General features: G+C 44.9%; 1 protein-coding gene across 1 annotated transcript in view; it reads left to right on the top strand.

Moving 5' to 3' along the window:
* Window positions 1–7,014: 7,014 nt before the first annotated feature.
* DNaseII (deoxyribonuclease II) overlaps window positions 7,015–23,683 on the top strand; it is a 41,905-nt gene continuing 25,236 nt past the window's right edge. Inside the window, exons 1-3 of the mRNA XM_068353775.1 lie at window positions 7,015–7,183; window positions 8,715–8,813; window positions 13,946–14,093. Coding sequence (XP_068209876.1) covers window positions 7,041–7,183; window positions 8,715–8,813; window positions 13,946–14,093 — 390 coding nt within the window. The 5' untranslated portion in view covers window positions 7,015–7,040. The remainder of the gene's footprint in view (window positions 7,184–8,714; window positions 8,814–13,945; window positions 14,094–23,683) is intronic.

Below are 23,683 nucleotides of genomic sequence, written 5' to 3'. Positions count from 1 at the left end.
AACTGCAGGAGCAGCTTAGAGTTGGAGGAGAAGGAGCAGGAGAAGCTGCAAAAATAAATAAATAAATAAATAAATAGATAAAATAAAACTGCAGGAGCAGCTTAGAGTTGGAGGAGAAGGAGCAGAAGAAGCTGCAAAAATATATAAATAAATAAGTTAATAAATAAAATAAAACTGCAGAAGCACCTTAGAGTTGGTGGAGAAGGAGCAGGAGAAGCTGCAAAAATAAATAAATAAATAAATAAATAGATAAAATAAAACTGCAGGAGCAGCTTAGAGTTGGAGGAGAAGGAGCAGGAGAAGCTGCAAAAATAAATAAATAAATAAATAAATAGATAAAATAAAACTGCAGGAGCAGCTTAGAGTTGGAGGAGAAGGAGCAGGAGAAGCTGCAAAAATAAATAAATAAATAAAATAAAACAGCAGGAGTAGCTTAGAGTTGGTGGAGAAGGAGGAGGAGAAGCTGTAAAAAAAATAAAATAAAATGAAATAAAATAAGATAAAATAAAATAAAACAGCAGGAGCAGCTTAGAGTTGGAGGAGAAGGAGCAGGAGAAGCTGCAAAAATAAATAAATAAATAAAATAAAACTGCAGAAGCAGCTTAGAGTTGGTGAAGGAGGAGGAGAAGCTGCAAAAAAAAAGAAAAAAAAATGAAATAAAATAAGATAAAATAAAATAAAACTGCAGGAGCAGCTTAGAGTTGGAGGAGAAGGAGCAGGAGAAGCTGCAAAAAAAAAAAAAAAAAAAAAAAAAAAAAAAAAAAAAAAAAAAAAAAAAAGAGGGTCGTGGGAACCAGGCCTGCAAACATGGAAGTAGGCAAAACCCACCTGATGAGCCCTTTGGTCAGGGCGAAACCCTAAGGCTTCAGCCACACCGGGGGCAACCTGCGTGGAGGTAAGAGGGAAGAGGTTCCCGCGGTAAATTGAGGCGTAAGTTGGCAGTTGCCGTCAATCTATGAAACGTTTTGAAAAACCGCGACAGTTTTGCCCGTTTCCACCTAAGACTACATTATTTTTATAAGTTTCTGAAGGGGTGCGTATTCAGTTGATGGTTTCTAGCCATGGCTAATCAACAATTTATTCGGGTGTTTCGGAGACCAAAAGTAAGTGTTAGAAAATGGAAGATATGGAAATAAAATGCAAATGGATGGTAATAAAATAGTGGACAGGCCTATGCCTTTTTCATGCTTTCCAACCTATTCAATTATCACTTAATTTATTACACACAAACACACGCACATATATATATATATATATATATATATATATATATATATATATATATATATATATATATATATATATATATATATATATATAACACTACAAAATATCTGAAAAGATGAAGTAGAGAAATTTCAAATGTAAAAAAAAAATCTTATGTACCTTTAAACAATATATCCTATGAAAATATTAGTTAATTTTGGAAGCAAGAGACAATGATTTTTCGTGAACATTGTCATATTATAAGCAATCATAATGGCTGACAGGAGAGATTGAGGTTTTCTATAGCTCGACATTTGTTTTATGAGCTTGAATCCAAATAAGCTGTTGCAGTCAAAGAATCAAAAGACTTGTGTCATACGCAGACATTCATAGAATGAAACATAAAATTAACTTATTTTCCCTTCTCTGTTTATCAAAATTGTGAATCCATCGCTTCGGCCACACCGGACGCGACAGAGCGTTGCTGGCCTCACCGGAACCGCCATACTTCTCTTGCCCAGGGTTGCCAGGTTTTCCAAATGAGAAAAGCCCAACGTAGGATGAACTGCAGCTTTAAAAGGCCAACCTAATAGTAGAAAAAGGCCGAAAATATAGCATTCAAGGCTAAACAATTTGAAAAAGACCAAATTTACGTATCTAGCACGAAAAAGGGCCAAATTTGCAAATTTGGAGTTTTATTTGGCCCGAAAAAAGCCAACCTGGCAACGCTGCTCTTGCCTCCTCACTCTCAGCCGTCAAAGATAACCTTCCTTACCAACATGACACGATGGTGTTTGAGTAGGAAATTACTTCTGATTGAAAATATTTGTTAAAAGGAACAATTGATTATACAATAGAGTTTAGATTCACGATTATAATAAACATAGAAGGGAAAATAAGTTAATATTACAATGTTACGATTTTCATAGACAGTTGAAGTTTTCCTACTTTATCTTTTACATTTTTGTGGTTATATACTGTACACACACACACACACACACACACACACACACACACACACACACATATATATATATATATATATATATATATATATATATATATATATATATATATATATATATATATATATATATATATATATACGAATGAACTGAATCATGTTTAAATAGGCTGCAAAGCACGAGAGAGGTGTAGGCCTACCCACTATTTCATTACCATCCATTTGTAGTTAATTGTCATATCTTCCATTTATTCAACTTATTTTTGCTCTCCGTAACACCTCCCCAAATAAATTGTTGATAAGCTTTGTCTGCAAATGAACAACTGAACGGGTGCCTTTCAGGAACTAATGAAAAATGGTGTAGTCTTAGGTGAAGACACGCGAAACCTCCACGGATTTTAAAAACAAGTTCTTACGCCCAATGACATATACTCTTCTCTCCGACCGTTATCCCTTAATTAAGGGGTTAGATGCCTGATTCCCCTAGGTCTCTAATGCCATAAGGACCTCATAAACTACTGCTACGTAAATATTCAATTTATTGAAAAGGAAAAATAAGATAATTGATAAACTAGTAATGTTTCGACATATTAGCAATGTTTGAAACATGGCTAAATGATTTTGATAAGGCTACGATAGCTGAAATGACCCCCAATACATCATCATCAACATCTCCTCCTACGCTTATTGACGGAAAGGGCCTCAGTTAGATTTCGCCAGTCGTCTTTATCTTGAGCTTTTAATTCACTACTTCTCCATTCATCATCTACTTAACACTTCATTGTCCTCAGCCATGTAGGTCTGGGTCTTTAGTGAGGTTACGAATAGGAGATATGAAGGGAATAATTTGATTGATATACCTGAAGCTGATGAAGACCTTGATATGCCCATGAATGAATTCATTGTGTTTGAAGTTGAAGCTATCCTCAAAACACTAAAGAGATGGAAAACTCCCAATACACGTGCTTTCTTTTATATTCCAAGAGTGTATTTGTGACAAGAAGAGATAAGATACGGAATTATGTAATTAGGGGTACCACAGGAGTTAGAGAACTATCAGGTAAGATCCAAGAAAGTAGACTGAGGTGGTATGGTCATGCCATGAGAAGAGATGAACAGTATATTGGGAGGAGAGTAATGGAAATGGAGGTACAGGGAACGAGAAGGAGAGGGAGACCAAAGCGAAGGTGGATCACGTATCAAGGATGACCTTCGATCAAAGGGATTAACCGGTGATGAAGTGTGGGACAGCTAGGTAATGGAGAACGCTGGCCAGAAACATCGACTCCACATAGAAGTGGTAAAAGATGCAGACAAAGAAGAAGAAGAAAAAGAAGAAGAAGAAGAAGAATGGTTTAATTTTGGAGTGTCCTTCTCCTAGAAGAGCTGCTTGCCATAGCTAAAGTCTCTTCTAACCCTTACCAAGAAGAAAATGGCCACTGAAGAATTACACTGCAGTGGTTAACCTCTTGATAGAAGAATTGTTTGGTAAACTCAGTGTTGTCAGATGTATGAGGTCAGAGGATAATATGTAAAGAATAGGCCAGACTATTCGGTGTATGTGTAGACAAAGGGAAAAGGAACCGTAACCAGAGAGAAGGACCCAATAACTCTCTAGCGGTAGTATCTCATTATACATAATAGTCCACAAAGCATGTTAGGAACATAGTAATCAATGGATGTGGAAATTTTGGATATTGTTTTGTTAATTTACCTAATTATTTTTAGTGGGTATCAATTTTACTGTACCTCGAATTACTGGAATCCTCAGGAATCCCCTTGAAAATGACCGAAATCCCCAGGAATCCCCTTGAAAATGACCGAAATCACAAGGAATCCCCTTGAAAATGACCGAAATCCCAAGAAATCTGCTTGAAAATTACCGAAATCCTAAGGAATCCCCTTGAAAATTACCGAAATCCCAAGGAATCTGCTTGAAAATTACCGAAATCACAAGGAATCCCCTTGAAAATGACCAAAATCACAAGGAATCCCCTTGAAAATAACCAAAATCACAAGGAATCCCCTTGAAAATGACCGAAATCCCCAGGAATCCCCTTGAAAATGACCTAAATCACAAGGGATCCCCTTGAAAATGACCTAAATCCCCAGGAATCCCCTTGAAAATGACCAAAATCCCCAGGAATCCCCTTGAAAATGACCGAAATCCCCAGGAATCCCCTTGAAAATGACCGAAATCCCCAGGAATCCCCTTGAAAATGACCGAAATCACAAGGAATCCCTTTGAAAATGACCGAAATCCCAAGGAATCTGCTTGAAAATTACCAAAATCCTAAGTAATCCCCTTGAAAATTACCCAAATCCCTAGGAATCCCCTTGAAAATGACCGAAATCACAAGGAATCCCCTTGAAAATGACCGAAATCCCAAGAAATCTGCTTGAAAATTACCGAAATCCTAAGGAATCCCCTTGAAAATTACCGAAATCCCAAGGAATCTGTTTGAAAATTACCGAAATCACAAGGAATCCCCTTGAAAATGACCGAAATCATAAGGAATCCCCTTGAAAATAACCGAAATCACAAGGAATCCCCTTGAAAATGACCGAAATCCCCAGGAATCACCTTGAAAATGACCGAAATCACAAGGGATCCCCTTGAAAATGACCTAAATCCCCAGGAATCCCCTTGAAAATGACCAAAATCCCCAGGAATCCCCTTGAAAATGACCGAAATCCCCAGGAATCCCCTTGAAAATGACCGAAATCACAAGGAATCCCCTTGAAAATGACCGAAATCCCAAGGAATCTGCTTGAAAATTACCAAAATCCTAAGTAATCCCCTTGAAAATTACCGAAATCCCAAGGAATCTGCTTGAAAATGACTGAAATCCCAAGGAATCTGCTTGAAAATTACCAAAATCCCCAGGAATCCCCTTGAAAATGACCGAAATCACAAGGAATCCCCTTGAAAATGACCGAAATCCCCAGGAATCCCCTTGAAAATGACCGAAATCACAAGGAATCCCCTTGAAAATGACCGAAATCACAAGGAATCCCCTTCAAAATGACCAAAATCCCCAGGAATCCCCTTGAAAATGACCGAAATCCCCAGGAATCCCCTTGAAAATGACCGAAATCACAAGGAATCCCCTTGAAAATTACCGAAATCCCAAGGAATCTGCTTGAAAATTACCGAAATCCTAAGGAATCCCCTTGAAAATTACCGAAATCCCCATGAAAAATTACAGAAATCCCCAGGAATCCGCTTGAAAATTACCGAAATCCCAAGGAATCCGCTTGAAAAATACCGAAATCCCAAGGAATCCCCTTGAAAATTACCGAAATCCCAAGGAATCCCCCTGAAAATTACCGAAATCCCCTACAACATCACTGCAAACCCTTAGAAATCGATAAATAATATGTTTCTTTTATTAAAATACGTTATTTTTTATGTTTTTAGCATTTATATTTTTTCATATATTTGCAGGTAGAACCTTGGCTAGAGGTTGTGACTTGGGAAGGTTTGTGACATGGGAAGGGGGTCCGGGGGCTTGCCCCCGGCTAGGGGCTGTGACCTGGGTACTACTAGGTTAGGTTAGGTTGGTTTGTTATGTTCTGTACTCTTTTATATATTATGTAAAGGGTATATAGAAAAACGCTTTAAAATACTAATTTTATTCAAATAATTTACTAATAAATAATGTAAATTAATAAAAACATTATTTATTGATTTATAAGGGTTTGTAGTGATATTGTAGGGGATTTCGGTAATTTCCAAGGGGACTCCAATCAATCCATGGGATTCCAGTAATTCTTGGTTCCCTCGATTTAATACATGCGATATGATCATATGCGTCGTGCCAGGGATGAACTCATAAATACAGGATTTGGTAACTCTCCCTTGATAGTCATGGTCCCCGGATGCACACAAACTCTTAAATAAGATAAGACAAAGAAAGAAAGAAAGAATGAAAGAAAGTTGAATTAACTTACGAGAATTTCGTGATCTGTTAATTTCGGACAATTACTCTTCTCGTGTCATTAAGATGTCCAAACCCGTGAGCGGTCTTAAACACTGACTTTATATTCATTAAAGGATGAATTTTAAACCCACTGAGTTATGTAGTTGCTTTTAACCATAGTCTTTGCATTAACTATTTGACATTTATGTCATTTTTTATGTGCGCCAGAGATAGTTCATAAGTCAATCAATTCTTTGTGTCCTAAAGCCAGGTAGGCGGCTTGAGCGAGTTCGAACGCAGGCGTGATTCATAATGCTATGACTAACAGTCACGATTTTCATTTCCATAAGGAATCTGCAAAATTATACTGAAAAAATATATGATAAACTGAAAATATAATAAGAAATTGGTATTTAATTTCGAAATTAATGTAAATTAAGTCTCATAAATACTTTCGTAGACGGGTAGAGCGAGTTCGAACGCAATCGTGATTCATAATGCTATGACTAACAGTCACAATTTTTCTCTCCATAAGTAATATGAAAGTATTTATATACTGAAAATATATAATAAACCGAAAATATAACAATGAATTTGCATTTAATTTCGAAATTTATGTAGTTTAAGTCTTACAGATACTTTCGGACAAGTTGACGTATTGGGCGCAGGGTTGTCATTCGTACGATAATTATAGTACGTGTACGATTATTTTGGGTCCGGTACGATGTACGATACATACCTAAGGTATAAACAATGTAGGTGTGTGTGGGTTTAATTAAACAATTATACTAAAATCTTTTGAAATAAGTCAATCATGTAACACCCTAATAATTATATTGAAACTGTGTACGATAATTTTGGTTGAAAAACGACAATTTTAAGGCTCATGTACGATAATTCAGTCGAAATAATCTGGCAACCCTGATTGGGCGTAAACAAACCGCGCTATGGCGAGCTGCTGGACCATAGGATGCTCTTTGGTGGTCATTTTGAGTCTGTTTTGTATATGGAATTGCGTTAATCGAGAAGAAGTCCCTGATACATCAGACTGGTATGGCTGCCGGGATCAAAATGGAAAACCTATTGATTCGTAAGTTATATATATCTTTATTTATAGCGTATTTCTGTGTCGCGCATCTAGAGGTTAGCTCAGCTGATTATGATTTGCTAATGAAGGTTATGTCCAACCTTTTAATATTAGGTTTAATTTTAGTTGTTACTGTTTTATGTTGACACAAGCTGTAGTATTTTATTAGCCATCATCAACCTTTCAACTCATGACTTTACTGGCAGAGAAGAATTTATTTTATCGTCATGTAGAAATTTATTTTTCTCGTAATTCTAAGTTATCATTATTTCTCGTCAAATATATATATTTTTCCTAATGCTTATTTCTTTTTAGTAAATCTTTGCGTAAACAACCGTCATCTGTGACCATGAAAAGCTGGTGTTCCTTCTATCCTTTATTATTTATTAAAGGGATGGAGCTTTACCAGCCCAGTGAGTCATAATTGACCCCTACAGATCTTGCATCCAACCTAACCTAGAACGGTTAATATTACGGTAGAGTCCCACTCAGGGCCATTACCACTCGACAGTACATAGGAGCTTGGTGTTTTTCTTTTTTTGCGAGCGAAGCGATAGCACGTCAGAGCAAAAACCATTAGATTTCAGTAATGTTTCGATAGAACCTAATGGTTTTTTCTCCGGCGTGGGCTCGCTTTGCTTGCGGCAATAAAGAAAAACATGAAGCTCCTATGTACTGGCAAGCGGTAATTGCGTTGTTGGGACTCTACCCTAATATTACCCCAGAATGTCTTGCTTTTCCTCATTGGACATTTTAATATCTTGGTTAAAGTTATACACATTTTGTTGTATGTCTAACCTCATAGTTTGTTTGAACCATAAAATTCCCTTTTCACCATAAATATCAATTGGGTAAAATTATAGTTATGAATGGAACCACATTTTGGATGAAAAGAATAGACTTTCTCGTAGTAAATAATGTGCTCTCACAGAATTTGACCTTCATTTCAACAGCAAATAAACCTAAAACCCGTAAGACCGTCTAAGAAAGGGGATATTTTTTAGACATTTAATGGGTTTTGCTTCTCCCTGCGCTTGCTTCGCTCTCGGAAAAAGAATAACAAGAAGCTCCTGTATACTGGCAATCGATACATAATGAGCTGCGCATGCTAACCCCATTGATTATTATTTCCTAGATGTTTAAGTTATTTCCTAGATGTTTAATTTATTTCCTAGATGTTTAAGTTTTTATTTGCAGTGAAAAAAAAAGTGTAATTTTTTAAGAAACCGGACTTTTTCTATAGGAATTCTATTGGAAACAACTGATTTTAGTAGAAAAGCTTTTTCCATTCATAACTATAATAATACTATCTATTGTTTGATCATTTCTGATATTGAATCTTTTTCGTTTAAAATCAAAGTCTTTCAATATTGTAATTTTTATGCACAAAATATTTACTTGTTTTATTTTGATAAAATGTTTTATATCATCTTCAGGTATGTGGTTTATAAATTTTGATAAAATGTTTTTTATCACCTTCCTCAGGTTTGTGGTTTACAAATTTTGATAAAATGTTTTTTATCATCTTCCTCAGGTTTGTGGTTTACAAGTTACCAATGGACAAAAATAGCGAGTTTGCACCGTTGAAGCTAGGAACAGCTTATATGTATCTAACTCCAGAAACAGCTGCTAGGTAATGTTTGGTTAAACTGAATTATTCATTGATATTTGACTCCATACATACAATATTTTAGCTTTAATGATATGTTTATATGAATCTACTGTTTACCAGGTGATGTACAGTATAGTACTGTACTATACATTTATATTCAATTGAATTTTGGGAATATATACATTCAATCAGTTTCATAATGTTAGTCTCCCATATTTGGGAATTCAAGTTTTCTTATTTATATATTACAGTCTTTATAGGAAAAATATAAAAAATTGAAAATTGCTCATCATTCAAAGTTTAAGAAAATCTATCTTAAGTCAGTAAATAAAAACTCTATTAACTAAATGGAAGACAACCTGTGAATAGTAGATTTCACGCGCCTTTGCTTTATACACGACACCCAAAAGGTGCTCGCGCAAGGGTTGTAACCTCAGCATTCCATGCTTTTATCTTTCTCTGGTATAATTGGAAGGTTTTATCAGAAAAGATATACAAGAAGAACTCTTTTCACCGGGCGCCACAGGTCTCCCCAGAAATAGATTTTTCCTTCGTCAAAATCCCTTTTAACAAGTAATTACAGTATGAGGCTAAATGGGCTGGTTGACCCAAATTAAATTTTGAGTACAGGTGTATTACTAAGAGGTTGGAGGGCAAATTTCTATTTTGGATAGGTAATTGACGCTGGTTTCAATCCAGCATGAAACCATTACATTTTCGTAACTTTAGTACTGTATTTGAGTTGAGTTGTTTTGCAGAGGGATTTGCCTTTCCATTGGCACCTCCTTAGTTTTCTTCTTTATTCTAGTTCTTTTATTTCCTTCTTTTTTTTCCACATTCGATATATATATTCTTTTCTTTTTCCTATTTAAACAAAACATTTTCCTTCTTTTCCTCTTTATATGGCTGCTGTAATTCTTTTATTTTCTTTCTCTTGTCGCTGAGGTCTGGACAGTAAAGAATGAAATGGGCGAGATCTTATGTTTCTGTTCCACACAACTTACATTCTACACTTTATATATGTATTACTAACTATTCATACTGTTACACAAACCTTTCGTCTTATAAAATATGGATATGTCTTCATTGGGGCTGGAACAGCCAATAAATTGTTTACAAGGCAGTTGGTTAACAGGTGGCACACAGGTGCTTAGCCCCAGCCACCCACCCGTCACTAAATAGTCAATTTTGTCTTTGGCTCAATGGTTGGATCTTTTCTTACGTTCGTTTGTGGTATGTGTGGGTTTTTTTATTTTTGTGAGGGCTCTCACTTGTTAGCAGAAGCTCACTGACAGGTAAGCACATGATGAAATGAATTTTGTTCGTATGAGGATACAAGTATGGTATCGTGTTCTTGTTCTTTTGATTAGGGATTTGATACACTTGGAGTGTAACTCATTTCGCTTCTTGGTAATTGTCTGCCTCAGGACTGAGTTTCATCCTCCTCTGTACCCATTGGTGAAACTTATTCATCTAGCAGGTTCACTTGGTGCTTACAGTGTTCTCCGGAATGGAATTCCTATTTTGCAGTGTTGGTGACTATTCGCAGTGCCCCAATTACGACAAAACCCTCATTGTAGTGGTTTGTCTTATAGCAGAGGTTGCTCTTGTAGTGTCCTTCATAGGTGGTGTGCATTTATTATCAGTTGCCTAAACCATGACTCCTCTGTAAAGGAAAAATGGTTGGCAACAAGGAGAGTTCACCCTCGCTTCCTCCTCTACCAATCTCTTCTCTCTCCACAATTCTCTTTGTTGATGTTTTCCTCCTTTAGAAAACGACGAAGGAGATTGTTGTATGGGAAAGCCTTTTGCTAAAAGTTTCTTGCAATAAATAGCAAGCTCTCAACTCCTTCAGGAGCGAGTGACGGTACTAAACTTGTACCTTCAGGGTCAGATAAGCGAAGGTGAGTTGGTATTACTGTTAACACTGTTGCACCTGGAGCAGGTGAACTCACCTATTGGATCTGAACACCAGCACTTTAGGCTAGGAGAGAGTGAGGGAGTATGAACCACCTTTCTCATTCTTATGATAAGGATTATTCTTTACCTTAGTGTGTGCTCATTGATGTAAGGAACTTGCTCACTGACTGTTTCCTCCAGTCTTCACTTCTGACCACCTAAGGGTTTATCATTGGGCTGCTTGGAATGGCCTCATCAGCATGTTTCCAAGATGAGATCAAGACTACTCCTCGCTCTTATTACAATCCGAGGACGGTGATTAGGAAGAGCATGATTTCATACACAAGCTAGGATGAATAACTTGAAGTACTGTTCAACTGGGAATTTGTCCTTGTACATGTATCAGAAAACTCAGAGAAAAAGCTCACCTGTTCCTGATAATTTGGAACCACTGTTGGTAGGAGGAAAAAAAAGAGTTTACTCTCTCTTCTCCTCCTCTACCAACTCCTTCCCTTTCTAGTCCTCTTCTTCATGTGTTTCTTGGAAATAAAAAGTGGCAGTAGTGTGTGCAAAGGAGTCCTGTCTCAAGAGTTTCTTGCAAATTCTAGCATGCTCCCAAGAGACAGATCTCAATGTAGGGTTAGGTCAGGTGGATCTGTAGGTCAGACGAGAGTGAGCATTGCTCCTACCATTGCCATTTCTTTTGTGACATACGATGAAAGCTCTGGCCCTTAAAGATCTGCTCTTCCTCTTCGTGAGGGAGTATTGACTCTCATAACTTGATCAATATATTCGAGATTGATCGAACAGTTGTAAGCCTGTTACGGCTTTGGATTTGATGTCGGTAAATGATCTCAGCCAATACACAACATTGATTCTACAAGCCAGGCAAAGGTGAGACATTTTGCATACCTTGTTTCTGCCATGAATAATAAGTTTCCTTGGCAGCCATTCTTTGTAATGGGGGAGAAATGGTGCTCACCGCTGACTGATTCTTTCTGTGTCTGTCAAGTGGATTGCGAGTCTGGTGTGACAGCTACCACTGTGACATTGGTTGCAGGTGAGTGGTCCCACATGTACCAAATACCCTTACTGTAGGAGAGGTAATGGTAGGGTATGCACTGTCCTTGAAACCACTCTCCTCCTTGGGGAGAGAATGATGAAGTTCACCCGACAACCCTTTCCCTAGGAATTGAGTAGGGGGACCGCAAGCCGAGCATGGTAGATACTTCTGACGTTTTGGTAGCAGGTAACAGTTCCTCTAGGGATCAAGTACTTGTACCATCTAGGTAGAGTAGAACATATTCATCCACCTTCCTAGTCCGTTCTATGGATGGCCCCATGATGAGTGGTGTCCTGTTCTGCTAGATCTTGGGTACATCCTGATAGACAGCTACTACCAGGCTGGTTGCAGAGAACATATCTTTCCAGCCAGGGCTTTTTCTTTTCATCATATCGGTAGACTCTGTATCCCTCTTCCTTGGGGGAAGAGAACTTCAAGCAGTCTTGCCTATCCTTGTCCTCAGGGCATGTGCACAAGAGCCTCTAGCTAACCTGAGAAGGCATCATAGGGGTTTTTTCTTAAGCTGGTCTCTCTTCTCTGCTTTGGTAAGAGCATTGGAGAAAAGGCTCCTTTGTATTGTGTGGATCCCTCCTCCCCAGAGAATGTTCCATGCTTGAGGGGAGCTTTGGGCATTCTCCCTATCCTGGTCCTTAAGGCCGGTGTGTGATCGTCTTCGTCTTCAGGGCACTGGCTAACCTGAGAAGGGCATCGTAGGAATATTTCCCTTAAGTCTCTCTCTTTTTTCTGTTTGTCCGAAGATTAAGAAAGTTTCAGGCTTTTTACGTGCTATGTAACTTTTGTAGGAATGGGTTTCTGCCTCTCTGTTGTCTCGGACTGTAATGAATACCCAGTACCAGTTGTTCCTTCTCGATCTTATATGTGTAGGTTGACAAGAAGTTGCTTGTTGTTACATCGGGGCGCTGCAATGCTATTTGAAGACTACGTCTCGCTTGCACGTGTCGCAGCATTCTCATTAGCCCCAGGAGGAAGAAGTGTCCAAACAATATTACTTCTCGCTTGGTGAAGTTGTTTGCTCGTAGATGTGACGTTGGTCAGTGTATACCTCTGTCATCTCAAGTAAAAACTCTCAAGCCTAGCACTGTCAGTAGATTTCTGGTTTACATGCTGGCGTATTTACCGCTGAAGGTGTTGGACTACTTTTACTTTTCTGTACCTAATGGACACAGTCCACAGACTTGGAACCTTTTTCCTTGGGTCCTGAGGGGGCTGCTCAGTAGTTGTGTAGTGCTTCCAGCTCCCTTACAAGACTTAGTATGTATGCCATCAAAGGTAACTCGTTTGCCTTCAGTCTTGTGGAGAAATAGGATGAATGGCCCTTCTACCTCTTTTGTGCTCATCTCACTAGGGGATAAAGCAGTCGCAACCTTTACTCGGTGGTCGGACGTCTGACGCTGGTTAGTTACACAACGAAGCACTTTTCTTTGTCTAAAACCACTATGAAGCAACTTCATTCTCCTGCCAATGGGAGGATGGGTTGGTGTCTTACCAAGCACTTCTCATGATATGCCTGGTTTGATACTGCCAATGTCATCTCCATGTTAGGAAAAGGTTTTCCAGGTCTTAGTACTGTACTAGCTTCCTTTGGATTTGCTACAGGCTAAGAACCTAACAGCTTTTACATACTTACAATTACTGTTAGAGTTTTCGAGTCTCCTTTCTGTTATGCGTAGAAAAGAACCTTCCATTTGGTTCTAAGGAACTTCCTCCCACCATTGAGTGTCTTCCCCCTTTTTTAAAGGATGAAAAGTTTGTATACACATAGGAGCAAATAACAAATTTTAAAAATAATTTTTATTTTTCCTAGCTCTACAAACCTTATTCCTTTGAATTAAATTTCTAATCTCAACCACCCCTCTCAGTCCTAGGTCTAAGGACAAAATCGGCTCTTCTATGACAGACGGATGAGCGGGGATTCTCCCTCTCGCCACTTGTTGCCTGTTGTCAACCAAATACCTTGTTAATGATTCAAGGGCCACTTCAGTGCTGCTGAAGACACATCCCTATTTTAAAGGACTTACAGTAGGTTTGGATAGCTAGGAAAAATACAAATTACTTTTAAAGATGGTTACTTTAAGATTATTATAATTATTGTTATTGTGGTTTTTGCTGTTTTTATTTTTTATTTCAATACCAGCTCCTATAAATAGGTTACTGTTTATCTTGATTCCAGACTACAGAGTGGAGGGGTTTCCAGTGTTTTTAGCGAATACAGGGATTCAGCCAGTGGATGGGTGCTAAGCAATGTAAGCATTGGAAGCGAGTATTCCATGCTGTCCTATACATTGAGAAGAATTTACAGCGACAAAGATTTTTTGCAGGTTAGTACGATACATTAGTCAATTATGTGTACTTTGTTACATCACATTCCCTATAATCCATTCCATTTGTGTCCCAAATGTTCTTCAAGTTAAAGAATCTTTAATCTAGCTGATAGAAGAAATAAGGTAGGTGCTTATTACTCTGCCACCTGGACCTTCAGGTATCTGTTAACCACCTGCCTCATATTTTTGTGAAACTACAGTGATGGTGAAAATTCTCTCGCTCTTCACCCTATATGCTTTCTTTAAGACGGAATTAATGTTCCTGGCGCTTATCCTTAACCCAATCCCAATTTATTGCATCCTCTTTTCACTTTGGTTTCTCATTTAGAGATGAAGAAATTACTTTTACACCTATTCACAGGTCACCAGTGTTGGTTTCCTAGATCGCTGGGTTAGCTGGGTGTTCCCTACACCATACACCCTACTGTTCCCTACACCCTACTATCTACACCCCGGGTTAGCAGTGTGTAAGGAACACTTGGGAATTACCAGTAAGCCTTGAATCAACCTGGAAATTTAGCTTTCCCATGGTTTGTTTTTATTCCAGTTTTTATTTATAGTTTTATTTCACACATGGCATATTGATCATGTTTTGCCTTATCTGCATGGACACAAAATCCCAGTTGCATTAAACACTTCGTTCCAGAATAGATCTCCAACACGCTTGCTGCAGCCCATGAGAGATGCCTGCTCCCCCTCGCCTCAATATCTGATCCAGAAGTGTTAAACTCGTTTTGTTTCACCTCTCTTAGGGTACTATCTTTGGATTTTGGTTTTCCTTTTTCACTTCATTTATTCATTACTCATTATCATCTGCATTATTATGATATTTGTTACCTTTGCTTAGGTTTTTGTTGTTAATGCCTTGGATAAAGAGTAGGGGGGCGAAGGGATATTCTCCCTGTGAGGCACGGGGCTGAGGTCCATCCTTCCGCTCTATCTAGCAGAGGAAGAGTATGAGTAATTCTTCCATGGCTGTAGTGTTAGTTCCGGCGATCTTTTCCCCACCGTTACTGACCTTCGTTGGCCGACTTTAGTCCTTGATTACATGGTCAGTTTTTCCCCATTGGAAGATCTGGCGGTTAAATTTGGTATAAGTTCTAAACTCAGTTTTGATGGTTATAAATGTACTATTAAGAGTTTTTGTTTGTTCCGTAACCGAAATACAAACCACGCTATTTACAAAGGGTTTACTTTTATCGCAGCTGAAATGACGAGCCAATAGTTTTTAACGAGGGTTAATTACCCCCGCGCTAGTTAGCGGGGGGTGGGGAAGGGTAGCTTGCTACCCCTCCCCCCTCCACACACCGGTGACTTGCTTCACTTCACATTTGGCTCGGCGGTGATCAGACGTGTCTGTTCATCGCCTTCGTGACAGCCTTTAATTTTCTTCTTTTTCTTTTCAGCTTGTGTGATTGGTTGGAAGTTGACCTTCAGTTATTTTCTTTTATTTAATATGCGGACATGCCCTGGAGTTGCCGGCCGTCCTTGTGGGACTTTCATGTCGGACGTGATTACGGATCCTCACACCCTCTGCCCTCAATGTCGGGGCCGACGGTGCGACCAGGATAACATGTGCCGTGAGTGCAGGGAGTGGTCTGCCTCCCAGTGGGAGAGGTTTGGCCGTCGGCGTAAGAAGAAGTCCAAGAGAGACCGTTCTCCTCCGGGGTTAGCCTTGAAGGAGGAAGGTTCTCGGGACTCTTCTTCCGCCGCCCAAACCTCCTCCGAAGCTCCCCGTCGTCCGCCTCCTAAGGAGAGTCGTCCGAGTGGGAGCGTAGGCCCTTGTTCTGTTTCCCTACCTTCGGTGGGGGGAGAGGGCGTCGCCTCCCATAGCGAGGCGGTTCCCCCTCCTCCTCCGGGGGAGGTTATTGATAATAATGCTTTATCCAGTGATGATCTGTTACAGATTTGGTCGTCCCTGGGGCTTAAGGGCTTGCCCTCCAGGGTCGCTCTTATTGACCTTGTCTCGTTGGGGGCCGCTGTTAAACAGTCGCCGGTGGTAGCGGAGGTAGACCCTCTGTCTATTGTCGACGTCGTGGTGACAGAGGCCTCCGACGTGGCTGGGCCTTCCGACGCAGGTGCTGTTGCTGGTGATGGTGCTCTAGGCTCTCCTCCTCCTCCCGTGCATCCTTCGAAGGGGGAAGTGAGTCCTTCGGTCTCGACTGCTGCCCAGCTTCCTTCTGAAGGAAGTGTTTTGAAGGAGACTCCTTCGGAGGACCGATGGTCCCGACGATCTCCCCCGAGGCCGCCTCCGCCGTAAGGCTCACCGCCCTCTACGCCACAAGGGCCTCCCTTCCCCTTACAGGGGGACTAAGAGGCGCCTTTTTGGGTCTTCGTCCTCCGGGGGGGACTCTCCTCGTCAGCCTCAACCGACTGCTCCGCCCTCCTTGAACCTCTCTGCAGACCGCTCACCATCTCCTGCCGGATCTTCGCCTTCTGGAGAACTCGTCACCCGACGGGCAACGGTCCCTTCGGGGCTAAGGGATTCTTCCCTTACGCGAGCAGGGCCAGCGCACAAGCGCTCTCCTGCTCGCCAGCGATCTCCTGCTCGCCGACGCTCACCTGCTTGTCGGCTCTCTCCTGAGGTTCGGCCCCCTCGCCAGCGCTCTCCTGCTCGTCAGCTCTCTTCCGAGCGTCAGCGCTCATTTGAGGACCATCGCCCTGCGGTCTCTGACCACCCTTTAGTTCCTGCTGAACTCCCTGCTCACCATCCACCTGGTCCTGTGGCTACGCAACATCGTGCTGCGCGTGTGTCAGAAACACATGTTCGCCAACGCGCCAGCGATCTTCCCGTTCCTGCTCGTGAACGCGCCGCTCCTCCTGTCCTCTCACAGGACTCGCGTCGACCTTCTGCTCGCCAGCGATCACCAGCTCGCCAGCGATCACCAGCTCGCCAGCGATCACCAGTTCGCCAGCGATCACCAGCTTGCCAGCGATCACCTACACATGCTGCCCGCCATCGCACGAACCTGCATGATTGCCCGCTTACGCATGCTGCTCCTCATCGCACTACCCTGAACGATCGCCCTCCTGCGGATGCTGATCACCATCGCACCCTTTCTCGCGATCATTCACCTGCGCATGCTGCTCGCCATCGCACAACCCTGCACGATCGCCCGCTTACGCATGCTGCTCCTCATCGCACAACCCTGAACGATCGCCTTCCTGCGGATGCTGATCACCATCGCACCCTTTCACGCGATCATTCACCTGCGCATGCTGCTCGCCATCGCACAACCCTGCACGATCGCCCGCTTACGCATGCTGCTCCTCATCGCACAACCCTGAACGATCGCCCTCCTGTGGATGCTGATCACCATCGCACCCTTTCACGCGATCATTCACCTGCGCATGCTGCTCGCCATCGCACAACCCTGCACGATCGCCCGCTTACGCATGCTGCTCCTCATCGCGCAACCCTGAACGACCGCCCTCTTGCGCGCGATCATTCACCTACACATGCTGCTCGCCATCGCTTACCATCACGTGGTCATTATCGCCAGCGATCTTCTTCACCTACGCGGCAGCACGATCCCTCGCCGTCGCGCCATCGCTTGCGTTCGTCGCCTCGGACACGTGTTCATTTACCTGCCCACCCTCGCGCCCGCGTGATCGCTCGCCTGCGCGCCCGCGATATCGCTCGCCTGCCCGCGCGATCGCTCGCCTGCGCGCCCGCGCGATCGCTCGCCTGCGCGCCCGCGCGATCGCTCGCCTGCGCGCCCGCGCGATCGCTCGCCTGCGCGCCCGCGCGATCGCTCGCCTGCGCGCCCCGCGCGATCGCTCGCCTGCGCGCCCGCGCGATCGCTCGCCTGCGCGCCCGCGCGATCGCTCGCCTGCGCGCCCGCGCGATCGCTCGCCTGCGCGCCCGCGCGATCGCGCGACCGCTCGCCTGCGCGCCCGCGCGACCGCTCGCCTGCGCGCCCGCGCGACCGCTCGCCTGTGCGCCCGCGCAACCGTTCGCCTTTGCGCGACCGTTCACCCTCGCGCGACCATAGTTCGCGGCGAATTCCACAGCCGGTGGTAGCAGCAGGGACACGTGCTCCTAGACGGCACTCGGGATCACCTCCATCCAAGCACAGGTTGGTATTGCAGGACGAGGACAGGTCATTACAGCATTCTTCCCCACCTTCTTTTCAGGCAGGTACCGTCGTGTCCACTCCAAAGGATCGCCCGATCCCTTTCACCTTAGCGAGGATTTCGGACTCTGTGTCCTTTGAGCAGCAGACTTGGTTTGGTCCGCTGGCACGGGCGTTAGTGAGGGTTATGAAACCAGCACTCGCCGGCCAGGGTAACAAACCAGCGGCTGTCTCTCCTACGCTGAAGAGAAAGAGAGGAGTGGACTTCGTGGTGACTTCCTCCAGGGCGAAGTTGGTTCCCAAGAGGTCGGTCTCGAGGGTCCCCTCTCCTGCACGAGTACTCTCTCCTTCTCCCGTGGACGAGGCCTTTCCGTCCTCAGGTGAGTCCAGTGGGCCGGTAGTCTTCCCCTCGGCACCAGGGGGGGAGACTTCGCTTCAGGCAGGAGAATCGTCTCGTGAGGAAGGGGCCCCTCGAACCTCGTTGTTGGGATCCTGTATCCCTCCTAGGAGGGAACCCAAGGATTCCAAGACCATCCCTAAATCCTAAATCCTCTGCAAGGATTCGACAGGAACCCACGACTACCCAGGGGAATGTCCACGTATCACCCCAGGAAGAGATTCCTGGGGCAGGAGACTTAGCTGCCAGCCCGCAGGGAGGAGAACAGCAAGAGTCCGAACATGCCTTCTGGCAGGTCCTAAGCCTGATAAGGCAACTTAACAGTCTTACGGATCCAGTCATCCCCCCCCGTGAAGGCAAAGACACGATTCTGGATGAAGTGTTTGACGTTCGGAAGGCCCCTAAGACCAGTGCAGCTCTGCCCTGGTCTCGGGGGCTGAAGAGTGCCAGAGCTAGGGCCAATGCTCAGCTCGCACTTCTTGCCTCCTCCAGTCGTTCCACTGCCGGGAACAAACTCATCCCTCCTCCTCGCCTTCAGCAGAGGAGGTATTTCGAGATCCTGGGTGAGCACAACCTCGCTCTTCCTCTCCATCACTCTGTGGAGGAGCTGGCGAAGGGAGTTACCTTGGAGAAATTCTCTGCCCGGCAGGTGTCGTTCTCGGCGGCAGAGATCCTTAACCACGAGAAGGTCGCTAAGTGTGCCATGCAGGCCACTTCGTGGCTGGACTTCTGGTTAGGATCTCTGGGCATCCTATTGCGATCTGAGGACTTGTCTAAGGAGACCAATAGGAAGGCCCTAGAGACCTTCTTGCTCTCGGGCACCCGCTCCATCGAGTTCTTGGCGCACCAGGTTACCACCCTGTGGGCCAACTCGGTGTTGAAGCGTCGCGATGCTGTGTCCGAGAGATTCCATCCGAAGGTCCCCGCCGTAGATGTGTGTAGGCTCCGACATGCCTCCCTCCTGGGGGAGAGCCTGTTTGAGCCTCAAGACTTGGAGAGAACGGCTGAGAGGTGGAGGAAATCCAGCACGGACTCCCTCCTCCACAGGGCCCTTACAACTCGGCCCTATAAGCCTCCAGCCCCGCCACAACAGCAGCAACAGCCTCGTAAGGCTCCCAAACAGGCACCGGCAGCTAAGAAAGTGGTGTCTAAGCCCCAGCCCTTTCCAGCCAAGGTCAAGAGAGGCGGTAAGTCCTCCAGGGGAGGCAAGACTTCTAGGGGTGGCGGCCGCGGCCGCAAGCCTTAGGGGTGGCAGTCCCCCTGCGTGTCCACCTGTGGGGGGATGCCTTCAGCGTTGCGTCCGCAGGTGGCAACATCTCGGGGCCGATGCTTGGACGATCTCAGTGATCGGCCAAGGTTATCGCGTCCCGTTCACGTCATCTCAACCTCCCCTGACAGCGAATCCAGTGTCGTTGAGCTCCTATGCCATGGGATCGGCAAAGGGGCTGGCCCTTCAGGCCGAAGTCGAGACCATGTTCGAGAAGGGTGCTCTCCAGGAGGTCGTGGACGGCTCTCCAGGCTTCTTCAGTCGACTCTTTCTTGTAAAGAAGGCTACTGGAGGCTGGAGACCCGTCATCGATCTCTCGGCTCTGAACAGGTTTGTCAAACAAACCCGGTTCAGCATGGAGACAGCAGACACGGTCAGACTTGCGGTGAGACCACAAGACTTCATGTGTACACTGGATCTAAAGGATGCGTACTTCCAGATCCCAATCCATCCGTCTTCCAGGAAGTACCTGAGATTCTGCCTAGACAACAAGATCTACCAGTTCAAGGTGCTGTGTTTCGGTCTCTCCACAGCTCCTCAGGTGTTCACCAGAGTGTTCACCCTGATTTCGACTTGGGCGCACAGGAACGGCATTCGTCTCCTTCGTTACCTAGACGATTGGCTGATCCTAGCAGACTCGGAGTCGACCCTTCTTCGACACCGAGACAGGCTTCTAGATCTTTGCCAGGATCTGGGGATCGTGGTAAACCTCGAGAAGTCCTCTCTGCAGCCGTCCCAACGACTGGTTTATCTAGGCATGCTAATAGACACCAATCTCCACAAAGCCTTTCCATCAGACGACCGGATAGCAAGGCTGAGGAGGGTGGCGGAACCTTTCCTCAGGCGAAAAGAACTCCCCGCCCAATCGTGGTTGCGTCTCTTGGGCCACCTATCCTCCCTGGCCCGTCTGGTTCCAAACAGCCGCCTCAGGATGAGATCCCTTCAATGGCGGCTCAAGTCCCGGTGGAATCAAGGATCCGATTCCCCGGACACTCTGATCCCAATGGGGTCTCTGGAACAGACGGACTTGCGGTGGTGGCTGGCCGACGAGAACCTGCGAAAGGGAGTGAGTCTTCTCGTCCTTCCCCCGGAATTGACTCTGTTTTCGGACGCGTCAAAAGAAGGGTGGGGGGCGCACGTTCTGAACCAGAGGGCCTCAGGCCTTTGGTCAGAATCAGAAAAGTGCCTACACATCAACCTGCTAGAATTGAAGGCCGTCTTTCTGGCCCTTCAACAGTTCCAACGGTTCCTGGCGGGTCACTCCGTGGTGGTGATGAGCGACAACACCACGGTAGTGGCTTATATCAACAAGCAGGGAGGCACTTTTTCGCAACAGCTATCCCATCTTGCAGTAGAGACTCTGAGGTGGACCGAAACCCACTCGATAACACTATCAGCTCGCTTCATTCCTGGCAAGAGGAATGTGCTCGCCGACAGTCTGAGCAGGGCTTCGCAGATAGTGAGTACCGAGTGGTCTTTGGATCCTCAGATAGCCAACAAAGTCCTGACTTTGTGGGGTTCCCCGACGGTGGACTTGTTCGCGACAGCCTTGAACTTCAAGCTGCCCCTGTACTGCTCACCAGTCCTGGACCCCAAGGCACTCTGGCAAGATGCTTTCCAGCAACGGTGGGACAACATCGACGTGTACGCCTTCCCACCATTCTGTCTGATGAGAAGGGTGCTCAACAGGACCAGACTATCGGTCAACTGTTCCATGACTCTAGTAGCTCCGCTATGGCATCACGCGGAATGGTTTCCGGACCTTCTGCAACTCCTGACGGAACTCCCAAGGGAGCTTCCTCCACGACACGAGCTTCTCAGACAACCCCACTCCGGTGTCCCTCACAGGGCCGTAGCCTCGCTTCGGCTTCACGCCTGGAGACTATCCAGCGTCTCCTCGCGGAGAGAGGCTTTTCGCAACAGGTTGCGGAGAGAATGTCTCGGCACCTGCGAAGGTCCTCGGAGGGAGTCTACCAAGCGAAGTGGAGAGTCTTTTGTGGTTGGTGTCGTGGAAGGGGTCTCTCTCCACTCGATGCCACTATTCCAGCAATAGCGGACTTCCTTGTGTATCTGCGAGAAGAAATGCGCCTTTCTGTCTCGGCAGTGAAAGGCTATCGCTCAGCCTTAAGCTTGGCCTTCAGATTGAAGGGCGTGGATATTTCTTCATCGCTAGAACTCTCTTTACTCATACGTAGCTATGAGCTTACCTGCCCCCAGTCGGAAGTGAGACCCCCTCCTTGGAACGTGGTTCGAGTTCTCAGGTCTCTCAAGAGACCTCCCTTCGAGCCATTACGCCAGGCCTCCGATCGCCACCTGTCTTGGAAGACGGCTTTCCTACTCGCCTTGGCCTCGGCCAAGCGAGTTAGTGAACTTCATGGTCTCTCGTACGACATCGCCCATTCAAGGGGATGGGGGGAGGTAACGTTCAGGTTCGTCCCTGAGTTTGTGGCCAAGACTCAGAATCCTGGAGTGCCGGATCCTCGGTTCGACTCTTTCAGGATCGCGAGTCTCCGTTCTGTAACAAACGACCCAGACCAGCTGCTACTATGCCCAGTGAGGTGTCTGAGGTACTACTTGAAGAGAACGGCTGCAGTCCGTCCTCATGTGCGAGCTTTGTTTGTGAGCACAGGCAGGACAAAGAGGAGGGTCACAAGGAACACCATCTCTGCTTGGATTCGAAGGGTTATCCACCATGCCCTGAATCCTGACCCTCCTCCGTCACGTCGCCCTCGGGCCCACGATGTCAGGGGTATTGCTACATCCCTGGCCTTCAAGAGAAACTTCTCTGTGACGCAGGTACTTCAAGCGGGGGTCTGGAAGCGTCAAACGACCTTCACAGCCCACTACCTGCAAGACGTGACCCACAGGAGCCTCGATACGTTCTCTATCGGCCCTGTGGTTGCTGCACAACAGCTGGTCTAACCTCAGGCTCCTTTTTGGACAAGTAGCAGTAGGTTGAGGGCGTTGTTACCCGGTCTTAGTCTGTGTGAATGAAAGAGTATGTCTGACCCTTACTTCTTTCTTCATTCTCCCCTCTCTTGGGGAAGCAGCATCCTGGTCCTCGCATAGCTGACCTCGACCTCTGCAGGTAACCCATGCTTCTTTGTGCTCCTAGTATTAAGCTTAATACTGTTGCGTCTCCCATACCCTGACGAGGTGGTATGGGGAACGTCCTATCCTAGAATTCCTATCTGAAGGTCTCAAGGTCAACTTCATAGGACGAGTCACACTCTCCTCCTCACACTACTTATGTAGGCCACTCGTTCCTAGCAATGCTAGGAACCTGTGAGGTACAGGGGCTCCCTCTCTCTAGTGCTGCTCACTAAGGGATCGAGCCCCCGGGCAAGCCGAAGTCAGTAAGGCTGGGGACTTTCCACCCTTCCTAAGGGGTAAGTCACCCTTTGTAAATAGTGTGGTTTGTATTTCGGTTACGGAACAAATGACAAATTCGAAGATAATTTGTATTTTTCCTAACCATACAAACCTTAGCTATTTACACATATGTGCCCGCCATCCCTGACCCCCAAGTCAAGTCCTACCTCTAAGTGAAGTGAAGCAAGTCACCGGTGTGTGGAGGGGGGAGGGGTAGCAAGCTACCCTTCCCCACCCCCCGCTAACTAGCGCGGGGGTAATTAACCCTCGTTAAAAACTATTGGCTCGTCATTTCAGCTGCGCTAAAAGTAAACCCTTTGTAAATAGCTAAGGTTTGTATGGTTAGGAAAAATACAAATTATCTTCGAATTTGTCATTTTCATAGTATTTTTTTCCCATGTAATTTGCTGCTTGCTCCTTATTTTGTGTTAAATCTATAAGTAATTTGTTGAAAAATTTTGTGAGTTTTTCATTG

This window comes from Palaemon carinicauda, chromosome 30, assembly GCF_036898095.1.
Source record: "Palaemon carinicauda isolate YSFRI2023 chromosome 30, ASM3689809v2, whole genome shotgun sequence".
NCBI classification, from domain to species: Eukaryota; Metazoa; Arthropoda; class Malacostraca; order Decapoda; family Palaemonidae; genus Palaemon; species Palaemon carinicauda.
Note: the sequence above shows the minus strand (reverse complement) of the source record. Positions and strands in the feature narration are given on the sequence as shown.